The sequence below is a fragment of the Martes martes genome (assembly GCF_963455335.1).
Source record: "Martes martes genome assembly, chromosome: 16".
NCBI classification, from domain to species: Eukaryota; Metazoa; Chordata; class Mammalia; order Carnivora; family Mustelidae; genus Martes; species Martes martes.
In genome coordinates this window covers 41,791,462-41,810,581 of record NC_137904.1, presented here as the reverse complement: position 1 = coordinate 41,810,581, position 19,120 = coordinate 41,791,462, and the positions used below count along the sequence as shown (strand labels likewise).

General features: G+C 55.0%; 1 protein-coding gene across 1 annotated transcript; it reads left to right on the top strand.

The window, feature by feature from the left end:
- Positions 1-6,165: 6,165 nt before the first annotated feature.
- On the top strand, positions 6,166-17,508 carry TBX21 (T-box transcription factor 21). Its single transcript, XM_080826759.1, has 6 exons — positions 6,166-6,739; positions 14,410-14,564; positions 14,921-15,042; positions 15,609-15,767; positions 15,904-15,965; positions 16,234-17,508. The coding sequence occupies exons 1-6, from the start codon at positions 6,249-6,251 to the stop codon at positions 16,850-16,852; spliced, it is 1,608 nt and encodes a 535-aa protein (XP_080682885.1). The 5' UTR covers positions 6,166-6,248; the 3' UTR covers positions 16,853-17,508.
- Positions 17,509-19,120: the final 1,612 nt, after the last annotated feature.

The following is a 19,120-nucleotide window of genomic DNA, read 5'->3' as shown; positions in this document are numbered from 1 at the left end:
ATCCCAGAGGCAGCTGGATGTAAAGAAGACACACGACCAGGCTGGCAGAGACACGGGGACCTGAGAGGCTGAGCAGCAGACAAACACAGCAGGGCACCAGAGACTCGGAAGTTCTAGAGGCTAATAGAGGCACCGGACAAGCAGGGGTGCCTCCGGGCTCCCGGGAAGCCAGAAGCTGGCCTTGGAGAGATGGCAGCTGAGCAGGGAGTCTGCTGTCCTGTGGCCAGAGGCCCAGAGAGGCCTCCCCCCCACCCCCAGCTGGCCAAGCCTCACTGTGACCAGGAGTCAAGAGCACAGGAGCCTGGCTGTGAAGGGGTTAACTTGATTAGACCCCACTCACCCTTCTTTTCTTCCCTCATCGCCCCTCACTGCACCCGCCCCCCCAACAAGCTCCCTTTACCCAAAGCCCAGGGTATTCCCCTCACCTCCTGGCAACCGGACCCTGCTTCCTGCCTGAGATTAAGGGCCTGTCTGCTGAGATTCCCCAGGAAGGGGGGCGGGGCGCACACAGCCTCTCTTCCCAGGGCCTCCCTGAAGCTCGGGCTTGCCCATCCACAACCTGGCATGCCCCCAGGATGGCAGACTGGCCCCAACATCTTAGGGTCCCTTTAGGAGGGCACAGGCGCCCTGGCCTGGGGGCCCAGTGGGGGCGGGGTGCTGTGTGGTTGCATGTGGGGTGTGTGGGGTGTGGGTCTTGTGTGAAGAGCTGGGGCGGGGGTGAGAAGAGTTAGCGACCAAGAGAAGAGATGGTCCCTGATAGGTGCCCACAGAGAGTGAAGGACCGAAATGCAGACAGACCCAGGCATGGCCTGGAGCCAAAGGGTAAGGGCTGTCCAAACTTGAGGGGGGTGGGGTGGGGAACAGTGAGCCAGCCACGGGGTGAGAACCCAGAGCCTTTGACCTTGAGATGAGCCCATACTGACCACCGGTCCGCTGGGGACATGGAACTCCTGCAGCTGTCATGGGGGGAGGGGATCCTACAGGTGCTTGTCGCTCCCGTCCTTCCCTCCCTGGCTGTTAATCCCGTGGTTCCGGCCATGCTCTCCTGAAGGCCTGGCAATCTGGGCCCCAAGGGGTAGGGCATTGAGGGCGGGGGAGGGGTGAGCTGAGGCAGATGCCCGAGGAGGAGCCCGGGGGAGGCTGAGGCTGGATGTAGGATGAGAGAAGGGGTGCGGCCGTGGGGACAACTCGCAGGTTTGTCTAGTGGAGCTCTGTGGGTTGTATGGGCACAGATGTGGGTCACGGACACTCACAGGCTGGTGGGTTTCCAGGGACAAGGGCGCCGAGGGGTTCAAGAGCTCTGGCCCTGGCCTCAGGCTGCTAGGAGCTGTTTGGGGGCAGGAGCTGGGACTGAGATTGATCTCTGTGACCCCTGAGTCCCAGGGGTGGGGGCAGCTGGCCCATCTCAGAGACAAGATCCTCCAGGGAATGGTGGATGGGCATCTCAGGAGGGGAAGCCTGTCCTTTCTGAGGTGGAGTATTACAGAGAGGCTCTCATTAGGCCCAGGGCCATTAGTGAAAGGCTGGGGGCTGGCCTCAAGGACCCTGAGTGAGGGACCCACAGACACTGGAGGGAGGAGAGTAGGATGTGGACGGCTCAGAAGAGAGGGAAGAAGAGGCACTTTAGCCCAGCCTGTGCCTGTGATCCGTCCCTGTCTTGGGGCCAAACCCCTCCCCTTTACACGACCTCACAGCTCCCTTGGGATCCAGTTCACCTAGTTTGTCCTTGCAGAAGGTCTACCAGCTCTTTTTGCTGACTAGGAAACCAGAGAGGTTAAGCTACTCGAACAGGTCACACAGCCAGCAAGGGTTGGAATTGGGGCTCCAAGCCTACCCGTCTCCCTCTGCCCTACCCCCAGCTCTCAAGGTTGCTCTGCCTCTGTAGATCTCCCTCCCCCTCTCCCTCTTCTGTATCCCTCTCTTCTGTCTTGTACCCCCTCTTTTTTAAAAAAAGATTTTATTTATTTATTGTACAGACACAGAGAGGGAACACAAGCAGGGGGAGTAGCAGTAGGAGAGGGAGAAGCAGGCTCCCCACTGAGCAAGAAGCCCGATCATGTGGGGCTCCATCCCAGGACCCTGCAACTGACTGAGACACCCAGGCGCCCCCCGCACCTCCTGTTACCCAACCTGAGACTTCCTCACTGAGGCCCCTGCCCCTCTCCATCTCTCAATGCCTCTTGCAGAATGGCCCAAGTCTCACACTGGCTCTCCTTCCTTTCCTGCCTCATTCCCAACATGCTGATCCCCTCTCTTTCACCCAGCTACCCTCTCAGGTTGGGTCCAGCAGGGTGGAGGGGAGTCATCCTCGGTCCTGGTACCTCTGAGTCTCCACAGCTCCCCCCCAACCCCGCTCCCACTCCCCCCTATGCGCCCCTGCCCCCAGCTGGCTGCCCCACCCTCCCTGCACCTGCAGTGTGAGCCCATTCAGGAGCCTTCTGGGTCCTGGGGGAGCTCAACAGTCCACACATTTTTTTAAAAAAATTTATTTAGAGAGAGAAAGAGTGAGAGAGAACATGGGGGTGGTGCAGGGGCAGAGAGAGTGGGAGAAGCAGGCTCCTCACTGAGCGGGGAGCCCAAGGGGGGGGATTGATCCCAGGACCTTGAGATCACAACTTGAGCTGAAGGCGGATGCTTAACTGACTGAGCCACCCAGGTGCCCCGACACTCCGCACATTTTAAGGAGAGGGCCCGGGGTGGCTATTGGATTCTGCGGTGAGGAAGGAATGATGTAGTCCTGAAGCTGATAAGGAAGTCTTTATGCTGGGGGCAGGGGTCCTCCGGCATGGCATCGAAGCCCTTCCATCCACCACAGGGAGGCACACGCAAGCTAGAGCAGGCACAGATGTCCTTCTATGGTGCTGGGCTCGGGGCTGGAAGAGTGGAGGGGGAGGGGAGCCGGGAGGGGGCTGTGAGGACTCCCTGGAGCCCAGCGTCACCTGGAGTCCTCCTGGAGCACACAGATTCTGGGAACCTGCCACAGGCCTGGGAATGAGAATCTCCAGAAACAGGTCCCAGGAATGCACACTGTCAGAGCCTTCTGGCACAGTCTGTGACCCCCAGGTGCGGCAGGTGCAGGCTGCCATCAAGGAGGCCTCCCTCATTTTGAGTCTTGGAACAGCTTGAAAAATGAGCATTGAAAACATGCGTGGGACCCCAGGGTGAAGAAAACCAGGGTCCAAGCCGGTGGGTTAGGGGCGATTTTCTCTCCTGTTTTCCAAACCTCTTTCGACGTGATTACATGACTTTTCATTTATTATTATTGTTCTGACTTGAAATGGGAAGGCAGACAGTCTTGTGGCGAGAACACTGGATCAGGAGTCAAGAGACCAGGGTTCCAGCCCTGGCTTGGCCACAAGTGGGATTGTGAGTTTGGCAGGTCACTGGGTTTCCCAGTCACCATCCAGCTTGTGTCATCACATGTGATATGTGTAGGAGACAGTGCCTCTCAAATCCCGGATTCACACCCTGTGTAGCTTCTCCTGGTGGAACAGCCTTCTGGACGCTCAGCAGGCTGATGGAATGGGAGAGGGGCCGGGAGGGGCAGTGATGGAGAAGTAAGGGGATCCCAGGGGGCCTGGTCTCCTGCTCCTCCTTTCCCACCCCTCCAGCCCTGGGGCCTGGGAAGAGGGTGATGCGGCAACAGAAGGAGGAGGTGTCACTGCCAGGGTTCTTCTTCTCACCCGAGCTGGCGGAGGGGCGGGACTGGCAGTGGTGACACTAGGGCCACTCAGCCCCCGCTTTTCACAAGCACTTTCTTTTTTGGGTGGAAGAAATTGGAGTGAGGGGGTGAGGAATCTGGAGTTGATGGCCCCCTGACAGGCCATCAGGTTAGAGAGGGACTGCCCCCAGGTACCCTGTTCCTCTGGGGACATGTCCCCCGGTCCACCTGAGTCTGCAATTCATAATCCCTCCTCCCCTGGAAACCTGGGTGGGAGCTCCGGTCATCCTGTTCAGAGGCAGGGGGATGATGTCTCCATCTCTAGACCTAAGGATTAATGTGGAAAAGAGGAGGGCGAGAGAGGGAGGAACAAGACTCCACTTGGCCTTCCACAGCCAAATACTTAGCAAAAATGTCCCCAGAAGAGATGTCAGCATTCAAGTCTCTTGGGGAAATTAGTCATTCAGGAGAGTCATACTGAAATCTCTCATGTTTCTCAAAAAGTAGCCAAGGGTCCCAAGGTCCCATCTCTTTCAGGCAAGGCTGCTTCACTTGGAACAGCAGGCAGAAACTTCCCACCTCCCTAAGGCATGGTGGGGTGGGGTTGGGGGGTGGGAGGAGAGGAATGGTGGGTAAAGGGGTGGGAGGGGCCGTTCCCAATTCTGGTGTTGTCCCGCACCTGGTCTCCATTGGGGGATGTACTGATTCTCTCTTCCCCTACCCTCCCTGGGTCATGCCTGCCTCCTGGGGTCCCCAGCTTCGCCTTCCCCTGCCAACCCGCCTCTTGGTTCAGCTCTAGTTGGGAACAGAGAGTCCCCACGGACCCCTAAGGGTGAAGCCCTGTTGCGCTGGGACAGAGATGGGAGATTGGGCCAGCCCCCAGGGGAGAAGTGAGGAGGTCTGGGAGGGTGCGGTGAGAGGAGATGTTAACCTTTACCAGGATGAAAATTGAAAGTATTTTTCAAAACACTCTTAAAAATGTAAATCTTTATCTATATATTGACATGTAAAAAATTCCATGACACCCTGTTGAGTGAAAAAAAAATACACATTACAAAGCAGCATATGTGGTGTTTATATAAAATCGTGTGTGTGTGTGTGTGTATGTGTGTGTGTGTGTGGGCACGCACACAAAAGACAGAAAGGCTGTGTGCAAGGAGTGATGTCTGGAGGGGTATTCACCAAAATGTCAGTCCAGTTTGCCTCTGGTGGGGAGTGGAATTTGGGGTGGTTTATATAGTCCCATTTTTACTTTTACTGCTTAAATTTTTTTCTGAGTATATTTTACCTTTGTATGCAGGAAAACTTCCGAAGGCGCTATTTTCAACTGGGGGAGGGGGATTGTTTTCATCATAAGAAGACTGTGTTAGTCAACAGAAAAGGAAAATAGAGAAAGAAAAGCTCTGGTGTGGTCGTCCCCTCATGCAGGCAGTCCCCCAGAACAAGTGGGTGTCCTTCCTGTCAGCCAGCTCTGAATCCTTTCCGGGCAGCAGGGGTAAAGGGGTAAAGCCCTGCACACTTCCACCCTCCCAGGTGAGACACACAGCCCCTCGGAAAAGTGGATCACTGAGTTTTCCCCATTCTAAAGAGGAGGCACGTGAGGCTGACTTTCAGGCAAGGGAAGTGTCTTGTCCATGTCACACATACCTGAGCGACAGGCAGAGTCAGTGCCAAGACCCAGAGGAGAGACATGTTAGTGCTTCTTCCAGAGCCTTCGCTAACCTCCAGCACGCCCAGGGCCCTGCAAATCTGCGGCTGGAGCCATGCAGTCCCCTTCAGGGATCTCTGCCCGCTGCCCACCTGCTGCCAAGTCTGCCTTGGGGCTGGAGGAACAAGATGCATAGGACACAGCCCACCTGGGTCTCTGGCCTGGAGGAAGAACACAGACACTTCAGGCGAAGCCACTTAGCACAGAGCCTGGGCGCACAGTGGGCACCAGTGGATCTGTTGAATGTTTCCCATCTAAGCAGCTCGGACTGAGTGCAGACCCTGCTAGTTGCTCCGAGAATGCTGCCAGAAGGCTCTGTGAGTCCCATCCGGGCCAGCGCCATCACCGACGGCTTCCTGTAGGAGGGGACCTTAGAGCTAAGCCTTGAAGGATGGGTGGAATTTCCACGAGGGTCCAGAAGAGAGAAACAGGGTGGCGTTTTCTGGTGGACGGGTGGACCCTTCCAGAAGGTAGTCTTGAAGCCCGAATTTCGCGGCGCCTGGGGACTCGCCACACCGTGGGGGCCTCCAGTCCTCGGGCGACTGCATAGAATTTGCAGAGTATTAGCCACGAGGGGGCGGGGTGAGGCGGGGCGGCGCCGAGGTGGTGGGGTGGGGGGAGCCCGGAGAGCTTCATAAAGCCACAGCAAAGGCGCCGCGGCGCTAGTGACAGCGGCCCGCTGGAGAGGGAGCCCGGGAGCTGCCGCGCGCCCGCCGAACGCGGGCGCAGGACCCAGGCGTCCGAGGCCGGGCTCGGGTGGGGCCCCCCCACCCGCGCTCCCGCCCCCGGGGCCCCGCCCCTCGCGACCCCCCGCGCCTGCCCCCCGCGCGGAGAGGGGCCGGTCCCCGACGGCAGCGGGCAGGTGCCAGCCCGCCCCGGATGGGCATCGTGGCGCGGGGCTGCGGAGACATGCTGACGGGTACCGAGCCGATGCCGGCGAGCGACGAGGGCCGGGCGCCTGGCGCCGACCCGCAGAACCGCTACTTCTACCCGGATCCCGGCGCCCAGGACGCGGCCGACCGTCGCGGGGGCGCCTCCCTGGGGGCGCCCTACGCAGGGGGCGCCCTGGTGCCCGCTCCGTCAGGCCGCTTCCTCGGAGCCTACGCCTATCCGCCCCGGCCCCAGGCCACCGGCTTCCCCGGGGTGGGCGAGCCCTTCCCGCCGACGGCGAGCGCCGAGGGCTACCAGCCTGGGGACGGCTACGCAGCCCCGGACCCGCGCTCGGGACTCTACCCGGGGCCGCGCGAGGACTACGCGCTGCCCGCGGGACTGGAAGTGTCCGGGAAGCTGAGAGTCGCGCTCAACAACCACCTGTTGTGGTCCAAGTTTAATCAGCACCAGACGGAGATGATCATCACAAAGCAGGGACGGTGAGTGAGATGCGCGCCCCGCGAGGCGAGCGGGCCGGAACAAGGACGTGGTTTTTTTCCCTTCTGTCTAGACGGCGCCCCTCACCGTTTGGCTTAGGCTTTGGGGGAAGCGGGGAGGGAGTTGTAGCGAGGACAGAAAAGTTCTGGGGGTTGTTTTCTCCCAGGACATTACACCAACAGGCAGAACTCAGAAGGTAGGTGGAAGAGAGTGGGTGCGATGAGAAGCTATCGTGGTTTAGGGGTGTGCCCTTACCGCACAGTCTGCCTCAATGGGGATCTCTAGGCAGAGAGGGACTGTGTTTTGGATTTAACAGGGCAGGACCCCTCTTAGCCCCTATGTGGAGAAATGGAGGAGAAGGCAGGGTCTTGGTACCCCGGACAATAACCCAGCACCACCCCCAACTTCTCCTACCCCTACCCTCCCACGGTCCACCTCTCCAAGCCTTTTTGCTGCTGTTGTGCACAGGTCAGTCTTGGGAGGTGGGTAAGCCTGGGATTTGGTGACATGGAGAAGCTGTCGCCAAGTTTCCTTTCCGGTAGTACTTTGAGATCGTATGTCTCTTGTGAGTGTGTTTTAGGGGGGAGTGGTAAAGTGTGTGAGGGGCTCAGATCCCTTCCAGGCATAGGCCCTGCCGGAGAGCCCACATGCCCATGGGCCTGAGCAGGTGAAGCTAACTTATGGGTCCCAGCGGGCAGCCAGTCCCACTCTGCTCCTTCCGGCCTCTGTCCCCCGAAAGTCTGCCTCACCCTTGGCCAGATACTTTCCAGTGTAAGATCCAGCCTGGGGAACCCATGGCTTCTATGCTTCTGGGGACTCTGAAGCCCAGTACATGCGGGGTATGGTTTGGGGCCAAGGGTGCTGCTTCCGGGGAGAGCCTCCTGTGTGGGGAAAGGAAGAGAAACTTGCCACTGGTATTTGTTTAGTAAGCAATGCTGAGTGGGCCCTGCCTGGGTCTGGCCTGGGAGAGTGTGCACCCACCCTTCCCTGTGGGGGCCTGCTCGGGCTGGGGACCAGGGAGGACCTCTGTGAGGCTCTGTCATCAGCACATCCAGGAGGTGTCAAAGGGCAGACGCCCAGGGTGCGGCTTGGGGAGGGAGCAGGGGCGGTGGGGGGAGGCCATGCTGGCCCCAGGGGTGTTGGCATTCAATCTAGGGATAGCTAGGACATTCTTCCTTTCCAGGGATTTCTGTGGGGTAGCATGGGATTGAGGGATCTGTCCACCAACTATGAATAGCTTCAAGTTGCTGAGTTGTACCTCTTTCTCTGGGATGAACCGAGGAAAGTTGGCATTTTTTTTTTTAAGGTGTGGCCCTTATCCCTTAAGCCTTCTGAGAATTCCTCTCTATGTCCCCCAAACCCAGTCCCCTCTGAGTGCTCCCAGACACAGCCCAGGCCTCCAGCCCTATCACGTCTGAATTGGAGGGGACCCAGAAGATCCTATCCAGGCACAGCCCACCTGTTGCAGGCAGAATGGGCACCTGAACCCAGATGGTATCTGCCTGGGCTTCTTTCTCCAGCCCGTCATGGCCAGGAGTGAAAAGAGCCACCTACACTGTCCAAAGGCCTTGATGCGTTCAGAGTGCTTTCACTTCCATTCTTCCACTGTGTGCTACTACATAGGCCAAGAGATCTCCCCATTCACAGCTAGTGGCACCGAAGCACAGGGACGGCTGGTGGCTTTCCTTGGTCGCACAGCTGACCTGAACTCGGGCCTCTGCTCTTAGGTGCTCAGGAAGCTCTCCCACCCAGGGGCCTGGCCCAGGTCTCCCTGCCACCTGCTGCCAGGCCCCTGCCCTTCCAGTCTTGAGGGGCGGCCTGCCCAGAGCCTTGGCCAGCACTTCGGAGATCCGGTGGTGGGTGCGGGGCTGGCTGTGGGCGGCCTGCAACCTGGTTGGGTGGGTGTCTCTCATGGGGATGCGGGCATGCATCTCAGTGAGGTTGCCGTCCCTACCCCTGTGGCTTCCTTCTTCCTTTAGATTCTTGCTGAATAATTCTCTCTTGACAAGTCTTGTTGTCTCCCTTTCAGATCCATAAAACTACTTTCCTTTTTTTTTTTTTTAAGATTTTATTTATTTATTTGACAGAGAGAGACATCACAAGCAGGCAGAGAGGCAGGGAGAGAGAGAGGGGGAAGCAGGCTCCCTGCTGAGCAGAGAGCCTGATGTGGGGCTTGATCCCAGGACCCTGAGATCATGACCTGAGCCAAAGGCAGAGGCTTAACCCACTGAGCCACCCAGGCGCCCCAAACTACTTTCTTTTAATATGAAAAATTCCAATATATACAAAAGTACAGGAAAATCCTCCACCTACCCATCACCCAGTTTCAACAGTCGTTACTGCTTGGTCCAATCTCATTTCTTCTTATCCTCATTCACCTCGCTTCCACCTCCCACCCCCTTGTCTGCAGTTATATTAGTGATGGCGTTAAGTATGTAGTAAGTAAATCCTAGGCCCTATATTCTTGCATCCTGAAAATTTCTCTATGCACATCTTAAAGTGGGTTTAAAAAAAATTATTTATTTATTTGACAGAGAGAGAGATCACAAGTAGGCAGAGAGGCAGGCAGAAGGAGAGAGGGAAGCAGGCTCCCTGCTGAGCAGAAAGCCCCATGGGGGGCTCAATCCCAGGATCCTGAGATCATGACCTGAGCCAAAGGCAGAGGCTTAACCCACTGAGCCACCCAGGTGCCCCTAAAAATGGCTTTCAAAATTATTCATTTATTTGTTTATGTATTTATTTACTGGGGGCTGGGGGGGGATAGAGAATCCTAAGCAGGCTCCACGCCCAGCACAGAGTTTGACACGGGACTCAGTCTTACGACTCTAAGTTCATGATCTGAGCCAAAATCAAGAGTTGGACGCTTAACTGACTGAGCCACCCAGGTGTCCCTAAAAATGGCTTTTGATAAGTAAACACAATATCATTCAGAAATTCATATCAATATCAATTAGAAATTCATAAATATCATCAAAATTTCCTTGATCACTTCGTAATTGCATGTGCACGCACGTGTGTGTGCGTGCGCGCGTGTGTGTGATAATGCTCAGGCTTTCCATCCATCCTGAGGGACTGCTTCAGACACCGTGGGGTCCCTGTTGGAAGGGGGCAGTAGCCCCTCACCATTTTCTTTGATGCCTTCCCTTGAATCAGACCTCAGGGTCCCCATGGTGGGGTAGAGGGGACAGAGAACACACTGTCCTCCATTCAGTCCTACCAGCCCTCATCACTGGGCACAGAGCTTGGGCTCCAGTGATCTGGGAACTTGGCGGCCATTTCCTTACGCTACTGGCTTCTGAAGAGCACGGCTTGGGCTCAGAGAACAGCACCCTTTCTCTCCTGTGTGGAGGGCTGGCCCGTCCCTCCGTGGGTTCCAGTGACCTGCCCGTCACCACCACATCACCCACGGCCTTCTTCCTTTTTGAAAAATCCTCCCAGGCCAGGCCCACCCACAGCCCCACAGCCTTTTGCCTTGGGCTGACTCACTCTCTCCCAGATCCTTCCTCTCCCACCCACCCTAGACCCATCCCTCAGTATGGACAAGTCACACAGTCACTCTCTCCTCCATGGGCAGCAACAGGGTGGGGCGCAGTGGGGGGGTGGCAATTCCCAGCTCCAGCAACTGACCCCAGCAACTCGGGTGGGGCAGGGAGGGGAAAGTGAGGTAAAACGTTGGACTGGCCAACTGGAGAGGTTGGAGTTCAAAGTTGGCGCGTTTGTGGAAATTCGGGGTGCCCACCACGGACCTGTGCTGTATTTCTGGGTGGCACTGTGTGTGTACTGTGAATGTGTTGGTGGGCAATGACTAGCTGATGGTAGACATTCTCAGTAGAGGAAGGGAGAGGCGGGTGTCTGCGTGTGTGGGTGTGTGGGAGTGCATTCATGGCTGGCAATCCCCACTTTTCTGGGTGTGATTAGTTGATTATTATAATTAAGATAACTTTGGGTAGTTCTGTTGTTAAGTAGCTCAATTTGCGTGTGTGTGTGTGTGTGTGTGTGTGTGTGAATTTAGCGTTGGAGGAAAAAATTTCAGTGCCGCTGGATCCTGGATCACTGGCCTCACAGCCATTGTGGCCTTCCCTACAATTCCGACTCCTAGAACTTTGTAGATCTTTAAAACAATTTTCTTTTTTTTTTTTCTTTTGTTGCAGGGCAGGGGGGCACTTTAATTTGGATAATTTGGACTCACTGGCTTCATTTCTCTCAGGGCAGGTGAAAACAGCTTTATTTTCTGTTGGCCCGTTTGCTAGTGGCTGTCCGATTTCCACGAAGCTGGGTCTGAGGTTGGTGGGTGGAGGAGATCTTTGATGCCTGAGCACCGTTTGCGTTTCCATGGGTCCAAGGCACTGCTGGAATGTTCTAAAAGGTGCCTCTAATTAATACCCCCACGAATAACGAATAAAGTATAAGAGGACCCATTTCCCCATGGACTCGTCAGCATTAGAGATTAATTTAATTTAATTTAATTTAATTTATTTTTTAAAAGATTTTATTTATTTATTTGACAGACAGAGATCACAAGTAGGCAGAGAGTCAGGCAGAGAGAGGGAGGGGGGGGAGGAGGAAGCAGGATCCCCGCTGAGCAGAGAGCCCGATGCGGGGCTCAATCCTAGGACACTGAGATCATGACCTGAGCCGAAGGCAGAGGCCTCAACCCACTAAGCCACCCAGGCGCCCCTAGAGATTAATTTTAAAACATCCTGCCAACACGACAGACCCAAAACTACCTCCTTGTAATTTGTTCGTCACGATGGTGAGTTGGAGCCTATCAGAAGTGTTCAGGGGCACCTGGGTGGCTCAGTCATTGAGCATCTGCCTTCGGCTCAGGTCATGATCCCGGGGTCCTGGGATAGAGACTTGCCTTGGGCTCCCTATTCAGTGGGAAGCCTGTTTCTCTCTCGCTCACACCCCCTCTTTGTGTTCCCTCTCTTGCTGTGTCTCTCTCTGTCAAATAAATAAATACAATCTTAAAAAAAAAAAAAAAGTGTTCAGGATCGGTTGGGTATGATGACCCTGTAGATCATTTCAAGATGGGCTAGTCCTATGTGGCAATGGAGGAATTTAGGGTCTTGGGCCCTGTCCTCTGAGGGCAGGATGGTCTTTTTGGAGAGAGCTGAGGTTGGCACCAGACCCTGTTGCTTCCCAGCAAAGTGTCATGTAAATCAGGGGCTATTTTGGGATTCCAGCTGGTGGTGATTCTAGACTTTTAGGGTGAAATGAGACCTCCTTTCTCCTCTCCCGTTCCCCCATCCTCTTCCGGCGTCTCCTTCGTGTCCCTCCAGCAGAGATAAGCGGGGCGGAGAGATGGACGCACCAGCCCGGGAGACCCCGACTCTGCCCTCTCACCAGGGAGCCGTCAGCTCGGCTCTCTGCTCCTTGGTTCCTTCAAGTATAAAATCGGAAATACCGTGTTACATTTCAGGCGAACTGGATGCTTCTAAGTAGAGACACAATGAATATAGTCCTTCCCTTCCTTTAAACCTGCAGGTTTGGGCAACAGCTGTTTATAATACAGAAAATGTGGACAGCCTGACCGCCGTCATACAATGAGATGTTGGTAGGGACGTGTTGAAAATATCATTTCGGCCTTAATTATTTAAGGTCTCCTTCCTAACCTTTGATTTCTCAAGTCAGCTGCCCCCTGAGCTCCTGGGACCTGGAGCCTGAGGCGAGAGCTCAGGACCCTGGCCCGGGGTCCTTCCGCAGACCCAGCAGGCTTTGATCGCTCTGGGCCAGCAAGAGGGTGTAGTGGGGGAGGGACCGGATGAGCTGAGTTTCACATCTTTCAAACTTTTTCGCAGCTCTTAGAGGAAAAATGGTTAGGAGTTATTGTCCCCATTTATGGGTGAAGAAACTGAGGTTTGGTTTGGGATTTAACTTACTCCAGGGGATGGGGCCAGTAAGTCTCTCATTTTTTTTCTCAGCGTGGGAGAGTCTGGAGAAGACAGGAAGGTGGGGACACCTTCCTAAGGTTATCGAGGGTGTTGCTCTGGGATCTTCTGGGGCCTAGGGTGCACCCAAAAGTGTTCCCAGCCTCTGGAACTCTCCCTTCTCCAGGTTTTCTGGCACATGGGCTGGTGTCTTTCTTCCCATCTGGTATGACTTCTTGTAGGAAGGGAGAGGTGTATGGGAATGCAAAGTCATTCTGATGAGAGTTTGATTCTGCCAACCTGCAAATTCTGCTCTTCCTGTTTGGGTTAAGAAAGAAAAGCTAGGCCATTAGCCTGGTGCTGGTAGAGGTGGTGGTTGTAGTAGGGGCAGTAATGGTGGAGGGGACCATTGTAGTGATGGTGATAATGGAGGTGACGGTTTGGTGATGGAGGCAGTGACGGTGGAGGTGTGGTTGTAGTGATGGTGGTGATGGGGGTGGAGGTGGTTGTTGTAATGATGATGGTGATGGGGATATTGGTGGAGGTAGTGGTTGTAGTGAAGGTGGTGATGCAGGTGGTGGTCATAGTGATGGTGGTGATGGGGTGTTGGTGGAGGTAGTGGTTGTAGTGAAGGTGGTGATGGGAATGGAGGTGGAGGTTGTAGTGATGGTGGTGATGGGGGTGTTGGTGTGGGTAGTGGTTGTAGTGATGGTGGTCATGGGGGTATTTGTGCAGGTGGTGGTCATAGTGATGGTGGTGATGGGGTGTTGGTGGAGGTAGTTGTAGTGATGGTGGTGATGGGGGTGTTGGTGCACTGGTGGTTGTAGTGATGGTACAGGTGGGAGCGGTGATAGTGGAAGTGGCAGAGATGGTTGGGTAGGGAAGTGCTTCTTTCTCTTGATCTATTACTCTGGCACAAGGGAGGATAATGCTGCATCCCAACCTTGACTTCCTCCGCTTTCCCCTGGAAGCAAGAATTTGAGCGTGAGAATTGTGCTTAATAGAATGGAAAGTTTCAGCTGGGATGTTAGGTACTTCTACTTCTCTGAGGCTCAGGCCTGGGACAGGCCGTTGTAGAGACATCCGGCCCAGGAGAATGGGGCAGGGAAAGCCTGGGCGTCCTGGGGCCGGGAATGCGTGAGCACCATGAGGGCTGCAGTGGAGAGGATGGATCAAGGCCTGAGACCACCCCAGGACTTGAGGGGCTGAGGCATGAGGGCCTACTGGGAAGTGCCTGTGGGGGGCTGGCTTGTGGCTTTGCTCCCCACTAGGAAGCAAACGAAGGTTAGACACAGTGCCGTGTAGCCAATGCCCAGAAACCGATCCCCGGGACGAAAAACACTGAATTCATAGTGTTTGCTGATTTCCGTGGTGTGAAGACTCCTGTGGTGGCTGATTTCGAGCTGTACTCACGGAGTCACTGAATGCAGAGTCAGGAAGAGCTGGGCATTCGTGTGGTGTCTAGTATTTCCGTCTTGCAGGAACAAGAAATATAAGTCACTTCAAGAGCAGAGATAATAGTGAAATGTAGTAAACGAACTGAGAAGTGATGATTTTTGAGTAGTTAAAATGGCTTGGCTTATAAGGCAGTATACTTAATTATAAGTTTACATAATTTAATTTTAAAATATTGCTGGTACATAACAATTGCCTGGCACACGTCCTGGTCATTTCCAGTCGGCTCTCTCGCGGGATGCCGGCCGATTGCAGCACACTACCGAATTGAAAGCCTCCGCACGGGGGTGGCCGTCTGCGAGGTTGGGGGGCTGACGGATGTCGGTGGGTCTCTCTGTTCTCCCCAGGCGGATGTTCCCATTCTTGTCATTTACTGTGGCGGGACTGGAGCCCACCAGCCATTACCGGATGTTCGTGGACGTGGTCTTGGTGGACCAGCACCACTGGCGGTATCAGAGCGGCAAGTGGGTGCAGTGTGGAAAGGCTGAGGGCAGCATGCCAGGTAGGAGCGCCCTGGGGGAGCGGTGGGGAGCGGTGGGCACGCTTTTCCTCTGAGGCTGGGCGCCCCCTGGTGGATCCAGGAGGAACCCCCAAGCCCTTGCCCCCTATACCTGAGTTCCCCTTCCCACCCTTATCCCCTCCCACTTCTCATTCCGGTTGGGTTTGTCTTCCCTTCTCTGCTCTGCGGTAGCCTGTCTTCTGCTCAGTCCTCTGCCCCCATCTCCCCTTGCCCTACCCCATCTGGCCCTCCCCCTGCAGCCTTTCTGTCATCCCCCTCAGAACAGGCAAAGAAGCCCCACATCACCACGGGGTCTGGTCCCCAGGGGGCTGGGTGCCAACAAGGTTCACTGTCCACAGGAAACCGCCTCTACGTCCACCCAGACTCCCCCAATACTGGGGCCCACTGGATGCGCCAGGAAGTTTCATTCGGGAAACTAAAGCTCACGAACAACAAAGGGGCCTCTAACAATGTGACCCAGGTGGGACTCCTGGCCAACCCCCACCCCTCCGGGCTGATTCGGTTCTTTTAAAGTCATCCTCCTTCCTCTCTGACTGTTCTTTTTCACAAGCCTGAGCAGGGGGGAAGATGAGGTGGGAGGCGGCTGACTCCCACGGGTAGATGTGGGCTTGCATCTGGGATGACATGTGCCAAACCAGCCCTGGGGGTTTCTTCACCGAACCCCAAGTTGCCATCACCCGTGCGCCATGCTGGGCATAGATTGGTGCCAGTGGCCCTGGGCAATGGATGCAGAGTCTCTCTGAGTTGAGCAATACTGTTAACAGAGCCCCATCCCTGAAAAACCCTGCTTGTACTAATACCTCAGTCACAATGTGCATCTGTGGGGTAGGAGACGGGGCAAGAGGGCAGAGCTGATGCCCTAGAGAGGCTGGGGACCGGAGCTAGAGCGCCTGGAGGAAGTCGCATGGTAGCAGGGCGGGGCAGTGGACATGATGGCCTCAGGGTCCCTTCTAGCCTGGCCATGGGGCCAGCCAGGGTGGGGGTAGAGGACCCGTCGACCCCCACAAGCATCCGGTTCTCTCTTAGATGATCGTGCTCCAGTCCCTCCATAAGTACCAGCCTCGGCTGCACATTGTTGAGGTGAACGACGGGGAGCCGGAGGCAGCCTGCAGCACTTCCAACACGCACGTCTTCACCTTCCAAGAGACCCAGTTCATCGCCGTGACCGCCTACCAGAACGCGGAGGTGAGGGCCGTTGGCCTGCCCGAGCTTCGAGGGGTAGGAGGGGGAGAGTGGGGCTCACCGTCTTCCGGGCGGGAAGTTCAGGAGTTCCCTAGCCCCAGACTCGGGACTCAGGTGCCTCTATTTCCCCTCTCTCCAGATTACTCAGCTGAAAATTGATAACAACCCTTTTGCCAAAGGATTCCGGGAGAACTTTGAGTCGTAAGTGCTGCTGTGTTCAGCTCACCAAGGGTCTCCTCTTGGTCCCTCCTGAGGCCTGACTCCAGACATGCGCAGAGCCTGTCTCCTCTCTGCCCCTGGAGGTGGGATCGGGTGGGAAGAGGTGGGACGGATGCTTGGAGGGCAGCGAGGCCAGGGAAAGGCCCAGGGAGGGGCAGGCAGCAGGCAGGCTCACAGGCAATGAATGGGTTCTGTTCGTGACCCCTGTTTTCTCGCCTTCTTTTTTTTTTTTTTTTTTTTTTTTTTTTAGCATGTATGCGTCTGTTGACACGAGCGTGCCCTCCCCACCCGGACCCAACTGTCAATTGCTTGGGGGAGACCACTACTCTCCTCTCCTACCCAACCAGTACCCCGTTCCTGGCCGCTTCTACCCCGACCTTCCTGGGCAGGCCAAGGATGTGGCTTCCCAGCCTTACTGGTTGGGGGCCCCCCGGGACCACAGCTATGAGGCCGAGTTTCGAGCAGTCAGCATGAAGCCTGCCTTCCTGCCCTCTGCCCCTGGACCCACCATGTCCTACTACCGAGGCCAGGACGTCCTGGCGCCTGGAGCTGGCTGGCCGATGGCCCCCCAGTACCCTCCCAAGATGGGCCCAGGCAGCTGGTTCCGCCCCATGCGGACTCTGCCCATGGAACCTGGTCCTGGAGCTTCTGAGGGACGGGGGCCAGAGGACCAGGGCTCCCCTTCAGTGTGGACTGAGATCACCCCCATCCGGCCAGAGTCCAGTGACTCAGGACTGGGTGAAGCAGACTCTAAGAGGAGGCGTGTGTCCCCCTATCCTTCCAGTGGCGACAGCTCCTCTCCTGCTGGGGCCCCTTCTCCTTTTGATAAGGAAACCGAAGGTCAGTTTTATAGCTACTTTCCCAATTGAACAGATGACATGACAGGAACATTGTCGTCAGGTTGGAGGACACCAAGTACCGCAGACAGGCGACTCAGGACTGGGAGGCCCCCAGCTCCCTCTGTTCCTTCTCCTTTTGTAGTTGGTTGAGGAAAAGGGGCGCCAAGAAGGCTTCTGGGGTTCACTTGCTGCTTCAGGCCCACAGCGAAACCTGAGAGGCGTGTTCCCTGCCCCCTCCTTTGCCCTAACTACAGTCATTTACCTGGTGCTGCTTCTGGCTGTGGGTTCCCAGCTGGAGAACGGAAAACAGAACAAGAAAGTCTTGGACACAAAGGAGCTTCCTCTCTTCTGTGGGGTGGGTTAGGGGTCAGGTGTGTGAAAATAAAGACGCTGAGGATTTGATGACAGCCAGCCAGCCAGGGTCGGCGAGGGGACTCAGATGACTTTGGGGCAGCTGGCCTGGGCCCCACCCACTCGGAGACAGTGGGGTCCTGAGGAAGAGGCTGGAAAGGGCGGGGGTTGGTGCACACCTCAAGGAGCAACGTCTTGGGGTGGGGGTTGGTTGTGTGCGCGCGCTTTTTTTTTTTTTTTCTTTTAGAACGGGGAGGCTATTTATTGTACAGAGAGTGGTGTCTGGATCTATTTCTTTTGTCTTCATCACTTTCTGAAAATAAACGTGAAACTGTAGAATGTGTCCTGCTTCAGTGCCCTGAAGGGGGACATGGATGGGGGCTCCATTGGGAATTGCGAGGACACCATCCATCCCCGGCTGCAGCAGAAGTTTCCAAGAACGGGAGCTGCCTAGAAATCCTGAGTGGCTTCATTCCGGGGACAGACAGAGTCAAAGCAAGGCCACACGTACTACCTTTGGCACTCAGGCTGATGGCTGATTCCACCTCGTAAGGCATCTCGGTCCCTCTGTCTGGGTAGCACCTGACCTGTGGAGGAGGGGACGGAGGGCAAGACCAGAAGACCGGGCCCTGGGGGTGGGGGGACTGGGGGTTCCGCGAGGAAGAAGAGCCTTGATTTCTCTCTACATGTCTAGCAGCTTTGGTTTTTCATCTTCACTTTAGGGGTGTTCAAAAGTTAGAGGAGTAAATGTAAGTTGAACCCCATGAAATTGCTGTTTCCGTCGGTCAAGAACAGCCAAATATTGACAATTTCGTGATTCAAACTAACATCTGTAAAGGGTTTAGAACAGCGCCTGGTAAACAGTAAGCCCTCAGCCTGTACATGATTGTTGCTGTAATTCTCTAGCTCTGGTTTTCTCTCTTTTTACGCGGCTGCTAAATTATGTTTGTAAATGACACCTGCTTCTCTTAAAGAACGTAAGCCAGGCAGGAAAGTAAAAAGACAGCAATAAATTTTCCCAAATCCTACCACCCATCCAAAATTATCACTAAATGTTAAATGGGTTAAATAGATAGACAGAAATATGTTTTTATAACATTGGAATCATATGGTCATATGGAAAATGCTTTTTTTTTTTAAAAGATTTTATTTTTAAGTAATCTCTACACCCAATGTGGGGCTGGAACTCACAACCCCAAAATCAAGAGTTACATGCTCCACCGACTGAGCCAACTGGGTGCCCCTGAAAATGCTTTTTCTTCAGGAAAACTATTGAATTTTAGTTTACGGGATTGAATAATACAAAAATAAAAACCTCAACAAGCAAACTGTCAACTAATGAAAAACTCTCAGGTGAACAAAGGGATCACAGAACTCAGATATAAGTTGGGTTTTTTGGTTTGTTTGTCCCTCCCTCCCCCCTTGAGAGGTTGGAATTACTCCCTTTGCCTCGGGCCAGTTCAGGGCACACCCCATTCTTTTTTTTTTTTTTTTAAGATTTTATTTATTTATTTGACAGACAGAGATCACAAGTAGGCAGAGAGGCAGGCAGAGAGAGGGGGAAGCAGGCTCCCTGCTGAGCAGAGAGCCCGACGCGGGGCTCGATCCCAGGACCCCGGGATCATGACCTGAGCTGAAGGCAGAGGCTTTAACCCACTGAGCCACCCAGGCACCCCAGCACACCCCATTCTAAGGGGGCTTGTCCTCATGGGCCCTGGGGTATTTTCTCACTTCTGCTGGAGCTTGGAAAACTTCATTTCTATCACAGTTCACATTCCCTCCTTTCTTGGTCTCTCTCCAGAGGCCACTTTCAAGTCAGAAGAAGGAACAGACAGGAAGACATATTTGGTTCCACCCTCCCTGGATTTGGAAGCTCATAATTTTGTAAGCATTAGGAGTTCTGTTAGGCTGCACTCTGTGAATGCAGTAATTCCTCCCAGCCCCATG